Source organism: Misgurnus anguillicaudatus, chromosome 22 (genome assembly GCF_027580225.2).
Source record: "Misgurnus anguillicaudatus chromosome 22, ASM2758022v2, whole genome shotgun sequence".
Taxonomy (NCBI): domain Eukaryota; kingdom Metazoa; phylum Chordata; class Actinopteri; order Cypriniformes; family Cobitidae; genus Misgurnus; species Misgurnus anguillicaudatus.
This window is the reverse complement of record NC_073358.2, coordinates 37,643,627-37,659,775: the sequence shown is the minus strand read 5'-3', so window position 1 is coordinate 37,659,775 and position 16,149 is coordinate 37,643,627. Positions and strand designations below refer to the sequence as shown.

The 16,149-nt window shown below is 37.9% G+C and overlaps 1 protein-coding gene across 3 annotated transcripts in view; it reads right to left on the bottom strand.

Moving 5' to 3' along the window:
- The window catches only part of ap1b1 (adaptor related protein complex 1 subunit beta 1), a 49,330-nt gene that overhangs the window by 10,512 nt on the left and 22,669 nt on the right, over window positions 1–16,149 (bottom strand). For all 3 annotated transcript variants that reach the window (XM_055199050.2, XM_055199047.2, XM_055199049.2), the window contains 6 exons: window positions 12,270–12,296; window positions 11,882–12,025; window positions 11,567–11,712; window positions 10,691–10,820; window positions 3,114–3,198; window positions 2,858–2,944 (listed from right to left, as the gene is read on the bottom strand). In XM_055199050.2, the coding sequence (XP_055055025.1) occupies window positions 2,858–2,944; window positions 3,114–3,198; window positions 10,691–10,820; window positions 11,567–11,712; window positions 11,882–12,025; window positions 12,270–12,296 (619 nt within the window). The remainder of the gene's footprint in view (window positions 1–2,857; window positions 2,945–3,113; window positions 3,199–10,690; window positions 10,821–11,566; window positions 11,713–11,881; window positions 12,026–12,269; window positions 12,297–16,149) is intronic.

Sequence of the window (16,149 nt, the reverse complement as noted above, 5' to 3'; positions counted from 1 at the left end):
GAGCGTGAAGCGCACTTCCTGCTTGGCAAAAGCTCTGCATTAACGGTGTAAAATATATATATATTCGAATCTCAAAACTGAAAATCAAATGTCAACCAACGGAACGAATATTCGAACATTCTGGTCCAGCCCTAGTGTGCACTATACTTAAGCACAGACAGAAAACCTTTGTTGAGCTGACTCAAATGTCTTGAACAATAAAAGAAACAGACTGCACTTTAGTGGGGCAAGAAGTCCAACTTTTTTTGAAGTAGCAATATTTATACTCTGTTTAAAGAAATAGCACTGGCATTATTTATGTTTATTAAAGAAATCCATTATATGTAAAAATAAATTGTTAATGTTGTTAATAAAAGAAATGCTGAATAGCAAAAACCACCTTTGAAGGTTGTCATGTTGTCTTATTATATTTGTTTTAGCTTAATTTGTGCCTCTTATTATGTTGGTCAGTTGAATGTTAATTAGATACTATCCATGTTCAGTAAAAATAATTTGATGCAGAAATAAACTAGCTAATAGAACAACTGTATAGTGTTGTAAAGTGTTTAATATCGGTATCGGCATCGGTATCGGCCAGAAGTTGTCTGTTTAAATCGGTATCGGTATCGGCCCAAAAAAATCCTATCGGTGCATCCCTAGTTTTGATTAATGCCATTAATGTTTTTTTTTTAATCAGTGTATACCACTAGTCAACTAAATGAATATAACATGGGAAATAAGAATGCACATTTATATATTGATTCAATAGATTTATAGCATTTTGAAGGAAAAATAATCCGTTTTTATAATAAATCTTTGAAAATCAAATTATGGATTATAATTTTGAATGTTATTATAACCTAAAGATGCTATGTGAAAATAGTGGTTTTCATCTTGTCACTTTCTTGGTATAGAAAACACGTTTTTACCAAAATTAGTCAAAATTGATTTATTTCGTTTTGAAACCTCTTCAGTAATTAAATAAAGCAGTAAAAAAACTATATATTTTTTTACTGCTTTATTAAATTACACAATTTGTTTAAAAAAAAATAGTTTGAGCCAGTTGTACTCTTAATTTATTTGTAACTTTCATGGATTAATAGACTGCAAAAAATATGCAATTACCAATTTTTAGGGGTCTAATGTAAAAGTAAAATGTAATTCATTAGTAGTGTAACTGATTATTGTTGGCTGGGAGTAATGAGTGAAGTAATAATATTACTTTTAAAAGAACTAACTAGTGATGAGTAATATATATATATATTTTTTAAATAACTAGCTCAACACTGCTCATTAATAAAAAACATACACATCTTGTACTTTTAGATGTATTGAATCTGAGTGAGTCTCTATGGCAACTACATCGTGAATGTCTACATGCACGTCATCATATTATGAAAAAACAGTCAGTACTTTGATTGATGAAAAGAAATTGATTAAACTTTCATCATTTGCTAGACTTCTTTCTTTTTATGGACCAAGCACAGAAATTGGGTCTCAATTATAATTATGAGTTATAATATGGGTTCAGACGACATGAAAAGAAAGACATTGTGCTTTATAAATCATCATCTAATTTCATTGTATGAAAATATTTCATTAAAAAGAAAAAGGGGAAAGTTAGTAGTCTTACATCAGATTCAAATCAGACTGCAATTCTCAACCTAACATGTACAATTATTTGTGATGATGCAAATTCACATATAGCAGTAGAAAAAAACTTAAGAAAGGGAAAAAAAGAAAGAAAGAAAAAAGAAAGACAGACAGAAAGCCAAAGAAAAAGAGCCAAAGAAAGGGCAGGAACAGTGTATTCATTAGTAATATAACTGAAAAACAGTGTGCATGGTCACGGCCGTGTAATTCACAATTTTTTTATGCGAGCACCCATGCGGAACAAGACCATTCCCTAAACACCTGCACCAAATTAATTATACAAAGACATGCCAACAGATCACCACTGGTCTTCTGAAGCAGACGGAGACAGGAGAGTGTGCTTATGGGTTATTGAAACTCACAAAAAAGATAACTTGAGAGCTTATTTGTCTACTCTATTTGCTTATTTCAGTAGCCGGCACATCCGAACGCCAGGGGGCGCTCTCATGCAGAAACTCCCTTTGTGCCACACAAGAAGTAGCATTACAAACGCTATTCCAGGAAATGTCTACACAGGAATATTTATACGCTGTTCTTCAAATTGTTTCAGGTATTTTCATGATAATAAAGAATATTTTGAATGATTTTGAGTGTTGCTTTTTTAAATGCACGTTATAAACGACTCTGACTCATAATGATTTTAGATCGATAAGGACTTCCTACTGACCAAATGCCGTAATACAGGCATAAGCTGTGCATAAAACAAAGAATCGCAGCCTTGCGATTCAGAATCGATTTCAGACAGGCATTTTTAATGAGGACCGCGATTGAATCGCGATTGAATCGTTACATCCCTAGATCCTACACTACACAGGGAATAATATGGATTTTTTTTTTCAGAAAACTTGCATAAAATAGATTCAAGCACTTTCAAAGACCTGTATCTATCTATGTATATTTTCAAAAACTTCCCAGGGCCTTGACCCCCCCCCAGATTCACAAACTATCAAGGATTGTAAGGACCCGTGGGAACCCTCTATAAAAAAGACAAAGCACTGTTTATATTTTTATAAGTATTAATATATGTTAAATAATAGAAAAACTGTATATTTACAGAAATATTGTGTTTTTATATTAAAATAGCTCTGTGGCCCGACAAGATGTCAATCTCAGAATGGCCCCAAGCCAGTTTGAGTTTGAGACCCGAGGCTTATATTTTTTTCATTTCCATCTCACATTCACATTTTCTTCCAATTCACTAGTGTGTGGCCTGTATTCCCGTTACCTGAGTTAAGGTGGATGTCTTTGATTTGGAACTGTGACTCGTTTTCATTTGGAATGTCCTTCCAGGTGGCCAGGAACACCTGACGGTCTGAGGATCAGATGAAAGTTTATATCAAATTAGCATTACACACAAAGCCGTCGATGACGCTTAAAAAAAAAAAAAGAATTATACGATTGACATCACAACCGTCTAAAGCGATCCTGCTTACGTCTGAACGGACGCAAGTACAGGGTGCAACGTGCTCAGACACACTCACCCATCTTTCCATCCTCAACGAATAGCAGGCTGAGGGGATACTGGCAACTGAAGTAGAAAACGTCAATGTTGTTCTTCACAGCTACCTGCAAGGAGATAGCCAGAAACAAAACACATTACTACAGTGATTACAGACACACTGTGGATGTAAAAATGCACTAACACTGCATTAGGAACAGAAGGTTCGCAGATACCAAAACACAATAAACAAGCCTCTCTTTTTCCAGAGCTTTCAAAGGAGGCGCATACGCAGCTCAGAATATTAGGGATAGCTGGTCTTTGATCATCTCTTTTTTGACATTTCATGTCTCTCTACATTCTTTTAAGTCCCTCTGTGTGTTTCCAAAGGTTGAGTTCAGCTCCTGTGTGTGCGTGTACAAGAATCCGTATGCCTGCATGTGAACTTCAAACATGCGCAAATGCCTTTGAGGCAGTGCTCACTGAATGGATGCAAGATGCCCACTGACAGCTTGAGAAAAACAAAGTGCTATGTCTGTCTCGGGTAATAAAATCACAAACAGAATACGCATGATAGCAAGCCTAAATCAGGCACATACAAGCTTATAATCCACGTCTTCAATTAAAAATTTTGCTACTGACTTCTATATGAAAATGACCTCTGTTAGCCTTTGTGTACCAGCACACGAAATCATTTTCTTAGGGCAGAATAATTGGTGCTGAAATGTTGCAAAGGCTTTATGTGAGAGTGGGTATGTTAAATATGTAAAAGTCACAATGGCTCTGACCCCAATACCAACATGACATTTGAATGAGTCTATGGACTTGTACACACTGCAAACTTTCGGAAGTGACAACCACAATAAATGCGGGAGTGAATCATCTAAATGATCGTCGAAAATGCGGAGGCAACCATAGCAACGTGCTTATACTTTTTTGTACTTCCATTCCGTTGTGGTGCTTAACTGTTTATGGCTTTTGGCTCATGAAGCGATCAAGTTTTTGGTGTTGTTAAATGTGAGAAAGTGCCAGTACAGATTTATTTCGGTTTATTATTGTATTTTTCTTTTTTGCGTGGAAGATCTGGCAACACTATAGTTCCTCTGGTACACAATTTTTTCTTATCAGTATGTGTGTTCCCTGGTTCGAACCCATGACCTTTGAACCTATCCACCCGTTTTTTGACGTAAATATGGGCACCGCCATCTTTAAGCTTTCTTGTTTATGACATCCGGTGAGCCACTAAAGCTAATGGTAGTCTATTGCGAAGGACACAAGTGTGCCGTTTTGACTGGCTGTTTAATGTTTATTATCAAATCCAGGAAGACCGACATAATTTGTGCAGTTAGGGGTTGCCAAAATAGCTAATAAAAACGCAGTAAATCTCTCTTAAACATTTGTTTTAAACATAATCCATGTACAAGAACTGAATGTGTATGTGGCGCACATGCACTCATGATCTGTATTTACAAATCCATCCAGTACCTTTCATAGAAACTGCCAGTAAACAACAAATACAATAATTGTTTAAAAACAACTATTATTATGCTGATAAAAATATGCTGATTTGCTATTATATATAATTACAAAACTGTGATTACAGTACAGAATATATACGACACAATCTGCTTAGTTAATGTTTATAATAGTTCGTAATGTGTTTGTGCGTACTTTTTTGTTATGAAAAAGCAAATATTTAAAAAAGTAAGCAAATAATTAAGCTCATGTCTCCACCTAGTGCGTAAGAAGCAATGTAATAATATTTTCATAAAACAAAAACAATACTCAATACATGTAATAGTTTAATATGTTTATTATGGTTTGTTCAAATAACTTACAATGTGTTGAATGAGAAAGATACTGCTGACGGTGTCGGATCGCGTGAAGCTTGACGTGTCGCCATAAACAAGTCCATTAAAAATTGCAGTTTAAAAAAAACTTCACACCAGAGGGACAGTTGTGACATTTTAAACCAGCCCATGAAAACACAAAGTTTTGGTAAATTCCATGTACAAACACGCGACTGACTTTCCCATTGTAAAGATACTGTCTCTGTACTTTTATATTTGGGCATTGAAGACCAGTCACCTCCGATTAACAACACAAAATTATTGAATATATCTTCATATATCAAGCCATATATTCTTAATTTCATTCTCACACTGGTTCATACATTGCAGGTGTAGTAAATATTAACTGTTTAAATCATGTTTTATGCGTGCTCCCACTACACTGTTTTCTACCGGCTGGATATTGAACCGGAAGTCTCGGACCATAAAGGAAATGCGTCACATCACTTACTTCCGCGTTCAAGAAAAAGGTGGATACAGAAGCACAGACACAGACTACGTACCAGACTTGCTGACTTTTGAAATGTGGCCAAACTTTAAAGCAAGAGGCGGACAAAACCAGTGTAAAATTTTTTAGACACATCTGATTAAATAATTAATCTTTCTACACATACACCACGTAGACAAAGTAGCCTAAAGCTGCAAGAAAACATACTCTGATTTCCATCTGATTATGTCTGTGAATCTTTGGAGGGCATGAGGGATTGAGAAGCACCCATAAGAGCTTTGTGAAAACTGACAGCAGGTTCACAGCATCCATCAGAATAAAGACTACGCAGCCCAACGGAGGGACAGACAGTCCCACACAGACTTCAGGGCTTTAAGACTCAATCTCTGAATAATTCATCCAGTCAATGCAATCTGAGAGCTCTGCACAACACCGTCATTCCTCATATAACTGCACTCATAACTGCAGTTAGAAATGCTATGCACAACAAGGCAAAAAATTAAGGTAATGAGAATGTAAAAGACAGATACCATAGATAGATATTCACTGAAAACTACCACTTGTATCATATATTTCAGAATCTGTTTATAGAGATTGTGCAGAAATTAAATTACTATTTAAAGTAAAAAAATTACTGTGATGTCACTGCGGAGAGGAACTGGCGTATTATCGGCAGCCACATCACGATCCCCTGTATAAATATCAGCCTTTTTTAATCCAAACTCGGACTCAAAATTCAATCAATTTATAATTATTACACACAAATCCTGCAAAGACGCTGAGACATATAGGACATTTATGCATTTGGCAAATGCTTTTATCCAAAGCTACTTACAGATATATTTTTATCAGTAGGTAAGTTCCTTGGGGATCAATCCCATGACCTTTGTGCTGCTAATCCTTTTAGTTGAGCTACAAGAACACCCAACATGTGTGGAAAAGTGACAAACCCCTAATCATATTCAGATTTCATCAGAATGTAAACTGCTTGAGATCAGTGATAAGATATGTATAAGAGAGTAAAAGATGCACATTGATGATTAACCATTCAATACCAATTTATCATCTCTCTTAGTTCTGAACATGACATTTACTATGTACATGTAATCTGATAATGTTATTAAAATGGACCCGGTGGGTCTATTAAGCCTAAAGATTAAAAAGCTATCTTCTTTTACTCTTTCTTAAAAGGGCTTAGGAGAGAGAAAGACAGACAGAGAGATTAAAATGTGTTACTTGCTTCAGTAAAACCTTACATTTTGTCAAACCTGCCAAATGGAGGTGTCTTTCACAAGCTATACACATTTTAACCGTTTGAGCGGTATGGTGCCACATGTGGGATTATTTTCTATGGCCCAGAGAGTACAGTATCCCATAAGTAAGATTTTCGAAAGTATAGTGACGTACTGCCAGATTTAAATCAGCGCTGCATAGAGAGAGTTGTGCTGGGGAAACGGCTGTCATTTATTTTATGTTTATTTTTTGTTATGTTACTAACACCCAGTGTTCATAAACTCAGAGTAATGTCAACATATCAAGGAAGCGCGATCGTCAAGGCGCGATACCATGATAAAACCAACACTTTTAAAGCAACTGCAAGTGAACAATAAACTAAATAATTGTTAAAAAACAAATAATATTACATTTTAGAAATAAAATTGGATTCAGCTGATTTCTTTGTGTATATATATTTGTTTATATTCTGCTATTATATATTATTACAAAAATGTTTCTCAAAAACAAATGATAGTACAGCATATCGTCGCTGTCCGATGAAACTCACGTGTTCATTTTGCCGATTTTGAGATTTTTCGACAGATTGAATGTCCAGGTTCATTTCCATATACAGTATGCGTCACATACCTAAATAGCCAATGAAAACTTGTGAAATCATGTCATCTGATTTTCACGTACCCGTTTGGTGTCAAAGCTGTCAATCACGCCGCATATCTTCTGCCTGTGAAGCATCTTGCCGGTCTCGTAAAGTTTCATCGAACCTCAGCACTGGATATAGCCGATTAAACATGACAATGACTTTCCTTCGAGGTAAACGTTTCCCCCGGACGCCAGACTAACATCTAGGAGTTACTTAATTACGGTAGGACTGTGCAAACAAAGTATCTGTCTAGCATTGGTGATATTTACGCTGGGGATGTCCCCACCACTTTTTGAAAGCATTTGGTTAAAATGTTCTGAAAAATCAAGCGATGCTTAAGACTGGTTTTGTGGTCTAGTGTCACATATGTTGTGTTGTATGCTTATGGTGTGTTTTCTTGTACATATGTAATGAAATTCATTGTAATCATTTATTAAACGCGCTGCTGTTTTCTACGGTATGGTGCTTTGGCACTGTTCGGTTGAGCTGGTGTTGCAGGGACTGTTATGTGTGATGTGTGCATTCGACATTGTTGAGGGTTTATAAATGTATGCTGAGTATTTTCTTGTTGTTGACTGGCCTACGCTATGCCCATTTTTGATAATCGTTATTCAATATTTTTCCCGTCCTGCAGTAATGTTTTTATAAGATCTTTTGTCCCCACCACTTTTCAACACAAACTGACGCCCCTGTTGAGTAGCATTACCATGTCAGTGTATTGATTCATTGTCCCTTAATGGTTTGCAAGAGACATTTAATACACTTATACTTAATATTAAATAAAGTAAGCGTATTTAACCAAGACGTAGGCCATTTAATAAACTGAGCGTATTCATCTGTCAATACGAAATGCGACTTTGGCCATTCTAATTAATCATCGGAAGAACGCGTATCGATCAAAGTTACTGTAAAATATGCTAAATTTTGGTCAAATGTGGATTATATCATGACACTGGCAAGAATATGGTTACATGTAAATATGCCGTACCAAGTATGACAACGCTACATTCAACTGCTTTTGATATGCGGTGTTTTTTTCACTTTCTGAAAAGTAACTGTTTTGGACATACGTGAGTTTCATCAGGCAGCGACGATATACATAACATAAACTGCTTTTTCGTTAAAATTTATAATAGTTTGGTCGTAATCTTGTTAAGTTTTAAATGAAAAAAGCAAATGTCTCCCTCTAGCATGGAAGAAGTGACGTAATATAATATTTGACCCTGGACCAACAAGTCATAAGGGTAAAGTTTTTGAAATTAAGATGTATACATCATCGAAAAGCTAAATAAATAAGCTTTCCATTAATGTGTGGGACAATATTTTGCTAAGATACAACGATTAAAAAATCTGGTATCTGATGGTGAAAAAATCTAGCCTGACGTTGTCATACTCAATGTCATCCACGATGACAGCTACCCATTACGTTGGCTTGAAAAATATCGGAGCCTAGCATGTCCCTCCACTTATTCAGCAGCCATGATTCCGGGCTTCCGAAAATAAGCTGGCAACGACCGCTGATTATATCCATCCATCCATCGTCGTGCACGCCGAGTTGCATTGCCGTGATACCCATTTCAGTTGGTTCTTTAACTTTGTCCTCCATAAGTGCGACCAACTTTTGCCGAATCCCGTAGGAATGACGGCGAAAACATAAACAAATGCCTTGATCGCGTTTCTCTGTTCCTCTTTTTAAATCAATGCTCTGTCGATATCTTTTAGAACAGACTCAATGTCAGAATCCACACATCTGAAAATTCTACAGCGGCAGCCATTTCATTGTAAACAGATTGAACAAACGCGCTCTTTGGTGACGTGGTTGATATGTTACTGTGTTGATCATCTGTCCATCATCGTATAAAGCCCGCCCTCACAATTTGATTAGTCGGCCAGTTTTGGGACTCGCATAGTAGCTCCTCAACGGAAAAACGCCAGACAGATCTTCCCGTTTTTCAAAATGTGGTGGGCGGGGCTAAGATCGGCTGGCACCCAGGCTAGAAAAAATCTAAATATTGAGAAAATCGCATTTAAGTCCAACTGAAGTCCTTTAGTAACACATTTTACTAATGAAAAGGTTTGTTTTAGTGCTCTCTACAAAATCAAAACGAAATAAGATCATGGTAACTTTTGTAGGCGCTCATTTATAAATAATGGTCATTTACAAATCAGTAAGTAATGTAAGTGCATCTTGCGGTCAAGTGCACGTTACGAAAGTAATTTCATAGGATTAAAGCCGAAGGTATACTAGTAGGGACGTCCCCGTATGCGCGCCGTCCCCATGATGTCATTTTCATCATCAGGAGGGTCCGCGGTCGTCCGCGTGCAGCCCAAAATTTGAGACCGCGCGGACACTGTGTGTACAGTCCGCGTACAACAGCGCATGCGCTTGAAAATATTTAGACAGGACACTTCACTACAAACAATTATACAAAGGAAATCGACAGCATTTGCACACACACTATTGTTTTCTTCTTTAATTTTTACTTCTTCCAAGAACAGAAGGCTGTGGAGCATGTTAGTTACCTTAATGTTTGATTCCTGTTCTTTGTTTTCTTGTTGTTTATTCTAAACTGTGTTTGCAATAGTAGATCGGTTACTTTTCTTTATCTAACCTTTGTATTGCGTATAGTGTCGGCGTTTAGCCGTGGGGAGTATACTTGGAAAGCTGCGGGGACGCGAGCGCGCGCAAGCCGGACGCAGAAAAAAGGTATACCCCTGGCCTTAAGCCAATTCAGTATTTCAACTCCACATCCACCCCCTGACCAGTTTACCTTAGGGGTCAGACATCTTTACTCTTCGTTTAAAAGAATTGTCAGAAAGTGCGTCACAAAATCACACAGGATTTTGTGGTTCTGTCGATTGCAGATTCTTGTTATTGATAAGCCATACGACTTGTCAGTCATCCCCGCTTTTTTTGGTGGATGAACCCTGTGCTAGGATTGGACATTTTTTTTCTTTTTTTATTGCTTGTTTTGAGTACTGCGTCCAGTAAAGGCGTCACCAGGTTTTTGCGTAGTTTAGAGTGACCGTACACATTCAACCAGTGCCACTCTGGCTGACTCCACTAAGAGATAATCAGGCACGACTAATTCAAACCGCAGCCCCCACTGTTGTACTGCTGCAGACCTACAACCCTGATTAATAGATGATATAAGTGGACATGAGTGAAATAAGAAGCAGAGAGAGAGAAAGAGAGAGAGAGAGACAGAGTGAGAGTGAGAGAGACAGAGTGAGAGAGACAGACAGAGTGAGAGAGGATAAAAGGACAAATGATATCTCTTAAACTGGAGATATCTCAGCACCTGCACCCCCATAACCCACACCCACTGTCTCTGCAGTATCATTTTTGGACTGCAGCCTTTGTTTGTGTGCGTTAAAGGACAACACTTATTCAGCATGTCACACTCTGCGTGTTATACACTGTAGAAATGCGATGAAAATGGTACCTGCAGATTGTTGAGAGGCTCCATTTTCATGACAGGGCCGCTTGTACTAAGAGGCAGGCTGACGTCAATAGTCTGATTGGGGCTCAGGGGAGTGAGAACCTGCAGAGGGCCAGCAGGGGCTAGACCAAAACTACAGAAAAACAGAGAAACACAGCTTGTCATTGAGCTCAGGAAACAGTAAACCGCATAAACACAATATTATCCCTTAATAAGCAGTATCTGGTAATTTTGTTAAGTCTCCTAAGTCTACTCGATCTGGACTTGTTGTGCTACAGATATAAATAACACCTCAAATTGTGAGGAGGGGATGTATTTTTTAGTTCCCAAGCTATCAGACAAGTAAAATGCAAGTAAAATATATATACAAATGATATATCCCATAAACTCATTATGAGGGAGGAACCCACATCTGTAGGGAGCAAATTATCACAGAGTTGTGGGTGGGCTCTTTTGGCTTGACCCAATAAGGAACCACCCAGAAAACTACTGTGAACTAACTATCACAGTCTACTTTTTGCATGGCGGCTGAACTCACTCATGTAACTCAAATCTAGTTATGTATACAAATAAGAGTGCAACCTTCTATTGCCCTTATATTTGTAAAAATGTCTGAGTAGATATCTAATAATATAATGCATTACTCTGAAGTTTCACTAAATGCAGTTCACTAGACAGAGGTGCTCAATCAACATAAAAGCACATTAAAACGTCAGCGGAAGATCAGCATGTCCTTGAGCGATCCAGTTGACGACATAAAAATGCAAAGTTTTCCAGGCAGGCCTCCAAAGTCATTAAGAAAACAAAAAATACTGCAGAATAAAGTGTAAAACCTTGAACAGACCTCCAAAACTATTTTCATCATGCCATTGCGTTTACCTGTTCCTGTTGAACTGTATGGCGAAGTCAGTCATAACGCTCATCGCTTTGTTGGTAAGAGACAAATCCATCTGAATGACCCCACCACGTCGGGCAAACGTCCCCGAAATCTCCAGTCCTTTAGCCTTCATTGCTGGTAACCACATCTGAAAAATATCCACATCCTACTGGTAAATGTGTATGGAAAAGATTTGCAGTCCAGAAGGCACTGCTGCATTACAAGCTGATTTAAACGCGAAGGGAAACTGCACATAAAACACTGTTGAGGTCCTAAGTGGAGTTATTGATTGGGTTTCTGATTTATTCCACACTTACTGCTTTAGGAGGAACGTAGGATCCACTTGGCATTCCAACACCTCCACCAAGATCAAATAGGTCTCCTAATCCACCTCCGACAGCAGGAGTGCTGCCCAGAGCGGTAGGCATGACTGCTGGGGCCACCCCCAGACCTGCTCCCATCTGAAAAGAAGAAAAAGAGTATTACGACTTGTTGCAAATAATCCAGACGGTTACAAGACCTCCAGGAGTATGGCATGCAGAGAAATTGAAAGAAAAGATGAGGAGGTGCAATTTAACAACCCTCGAAGAACCTCCATGATTAATGAAGGGAAGCCCCGGTGCTGATGCAAATCCTCCGTAACTGAATGAAGCACATTTATCAAAGTCTAGGTAAACTGTGCTGAATAAAAAATTCTGGACTTACCGAAGGACTTCCTCCGATGTCTCCCAGCTGAGAAAAAAAATAGATAAAAGTCAGGAAAAGTGCTTGGGAATGTTTTACATTTACTATAAAAGGGTGATGAGGTGGGAGGAGGGACTAAGAAGAAGATGACAGGAAACGGTGAGTAAATTTCCACTCATGCATTTAAATAAAATTTTTGTAATGCTCCAAGACAAATGTCTGTCCCTTATGGCAAATAAAAAATTTCAATCTGTAATAGCACCGCATAATATAACAAAATTGGCTAAATATCGCAAAAGCATTTTGCAATAACTGAATAATTTTAATACTTCAAATGCATGTGAAGAGCTCAGATGCAAAACCGTCTAAGGGGCTAATCACACCAAATGCGCTTTAAACGCTTGGAAACGCAAGGCGCGACGCACTGCCTTTTTTTAAAAAGAGCAGTGCGACGCGGCTTTTTATATTGCTAAGCAACCACAGAGTAAGCAATCTTGTCAATCCAATATTGAAGCGTGAGCGCTCTTTTGCTGTTAACTGTCATATTAGCAGAAACTTTAAAAAGAGGACGCTTGCTCTGACCTTGTTTGAAGGTGAGAGGTGCACAAACACACAGGAGAGAGTGAGCGAGTGGAGTCCGGTTCTTCATACCAACTGTAAACTTCCCTCACTACAATGTAAGGCCCGCCTCTCCCCTCATTCGATTGGACAATGGAAAGATGCGAATGACGTCGGGCGCTTCTCCGCTCTCAGCGCTCCTTCAAAAGCGCGTGCTGCAGCTGGCGGCAAAAACCGCAAGCCGCTCTGCGCATAAACAGAGCAAAACGCTCCCTGCCCATAGAATATCATTCAAAAAAGGTGCCTGCAACTGCAATAAACGCTTTTGGTGTGATCAGCCCCTAAGTGCGTCTGAGGCTGCGTTTACATTTTGCATTAACATGCGATCTCGGTTATCCGTTCACGCAGATCCGATCATCCGTATATCAGGACACGGCGGGTTTACATTTGTCACATAAATGTGGCTTCTGTATCTGGATGTGTGATCAGATCCCGTTCAGGGAGACGCGCTGGGTGGATAGCTGTCAATCACGGATGGCTACAGCTGTCTTTAGCCACATGATAGGGTTGTCGCGGTAACTACAATCCCGTATTGTACCGTGTTACTGAGAAGCAAATAGCAGAGAATAACTAGAAAAACCCGAAAATGTGATGTTCTCATTTTAAGCTTTTTTATCTTTAAAGGCTTTATCTTTGTTTATCTGCAACGTCCACGCCAGGATGCACGTTTCAGCCGATGTAACGTTGCCTGAACTTGACTTTCACCCGCATGCTTTTCATCAACAACAAAATCCATGTGAAACATTAGAATGACCATCCCGACTTTTTAGTCTGCCTAAATTTATACGTTTTTGATTTATGATTTACGAATATGATTTAACTAAAACAGCTAACAATTTCCTGTCTCCCTCTATAGTGCGTATAGTAATGTAATTTACAAACACATTTATAAGTAACTTACTTTGTATAAAACCAATATTGCATAAATGTATTTAGTTAATGTTATTATGGTTTGTACGTGTTTTCAAGTAACTTAAAATGTGTTAAATGAGATAGAAACTGCTGACAGACCAGAAAGAAGCGCAACATTCACGTTGATATGTCGCCATGGAAACTCAAACATTATAACGATTTATTCAATTCTGCCATTAAATATTAAATCACTCCATAAATAGTGGAAACATGTTAAACATATGACTGAATAAGTTACATACAGTCAGCAGTGTTAAGATGCGTTTGTATATCGATTTATTTCAAGATACATTTATGCTGGCTAGCACAATTTCTCCACAAATATAAATGCGTCTCTCGCCTGCGCTCCATGACATAACGTCCTTTATTTTTGACAGCTGTCAGTGAGAGGAGATGATAGTGGGCGGGGTTTTGTGTGACGTTGGCCTGCAAATGCAGATACGATGGCTGTATTGCGTTTACATTACACTGAGATCCGATCACAAAGCGTCCTCGACTACCTCTGCATCAGGACACACAGATCGGATAACATTCCGAACACAAACGCGTTTACACTTGTCTTTTCAATGTGTATGTGGACAACATCCGGATTCAGGTCGCATGTTAATGCCAAGTGTAAACGCAGCCTGAAATGTTTTCTTGTAAATGAGCATTTTTTTATTAGACACTAAATGGATTCTGCCAACCAACCAGTATTTCTGAAAGACCCGAGGCTGGGATTAAGCAGATGTATAGCGAAAGTATTTGAAACGCATTCTCATTTTTGACTGATGTGGCGTTTAGCAACTTTTGCATTTGAGCTCCTCATAAGTCTTGTTAAAAATGTAGCAAAGAGACTGGCAGAAAAATGTTAGTGCTTGTATGTGCTCTGACATGTGGAAGATCGAAAGAATGTGAAACATGCATATTTGCTATACTTTGTCAACTTTTAAAAATATTTTTAACAAAATTGTATTGATATTGACATATTTAAAGCATTATAAAATTGCATACCGCATTATTTAGCATATTCCATTTTTCTTCAATATCATGCAGCCATAATTAGTAATAGGGCGTACACACCAAACGCGAATTCAACGATTTGCACAAGTACAGTACTTACAAAGACGCAAACTCGCGCAGGGCAATGAAAATGACGCAAACCGGGTAGTGCGATTGCTGCAAAAATGAGCGCTTTTCGCTCAAATGGATTCAACTCACGCAAAAAATTTGCATGACACAAAAGTTACATCCCACAAGTAATCTAGAGTAAGAAATTCGTTGCTTCGTGTCTGGTGTGTATGCAGCATAAGAAAAAAAAAAATATAGATGTAAACTCTCATGAAAAAAAATTATATTATGCCACATAGCATCTCAAAAGTTGCTTCCAGACATACAGTCAATGATTCCTAACAAACTATAATGATTTTTTTTCTGTTATGTAACACATGGTATGGAAAATTGCTATCCACCAATTTTTAAGTGATATTCAGATTTTTTGTACTAGTTTAATTCACAGCTTGGATGGAAACATAGCTTATATAAACTGCTTTACTCTCCATTGTACAGACTGACTGTGCTATGACCGACCTATGACCTGGATGACTACATCTAGCACATCTAGAAAACATGAAGGAAGGGCACTCTTTAAAGCCACTTTCTAATGGTGGTTTATGTTAACCTTTGGAAAGCAGGACCTGGTCTAAATTCACTACAGAGAAATAACTTCTGAGGATGACCCTAATGGTAAAAACAGCCACACACACCTCTCTATCACTATAATCAAAAGCAGTCTGTGGAGACTGCACCTCCACCCTGTGGGAAACACTCAGCTGATAGAAAAATGGGATGAAAAGCAAAAAAATTACAGAAATTATTTTACTTATAATATAAACTTCTTTAAAGGAAAACTACAGTTTTTCAATATTTTATCATGTTTTTTACTTCAACTTAGACAAAATAATACATACCTATCTTTTTTCAATGCGTGCACTTAATCTTTGTACAACGTGTCATTAATGTGTTAGCATTTAGCCTAGCCTCATTCATTCCTTAGGATCCAAACAGGGATGAATTTAAAAGCCACCAAACACTTCCATGTTTTCCCCATTTAAAGACTGTTAAATGAGTAGTTACACAAGTAAGTATTGTGGCACAAAATAAAATGTGCTGATTTTTTAAGCGGATAAAAAAGGAGTACTATATTGTATGGTGAAAGAGCACTTAGTTTGCAGCACTTCGACCTCGGGCCCAGTATTCTCATTTTTAAATGCTTGAAAAAATCGCCACGTTTTATTTTGTGCCACCAGTTACTCATGTAACTACTCATGTAACAGTCTTTAAATAGGGAAAACATGAAAGCGTTTTGTGGCTACATTCATCTCTGTTTGGA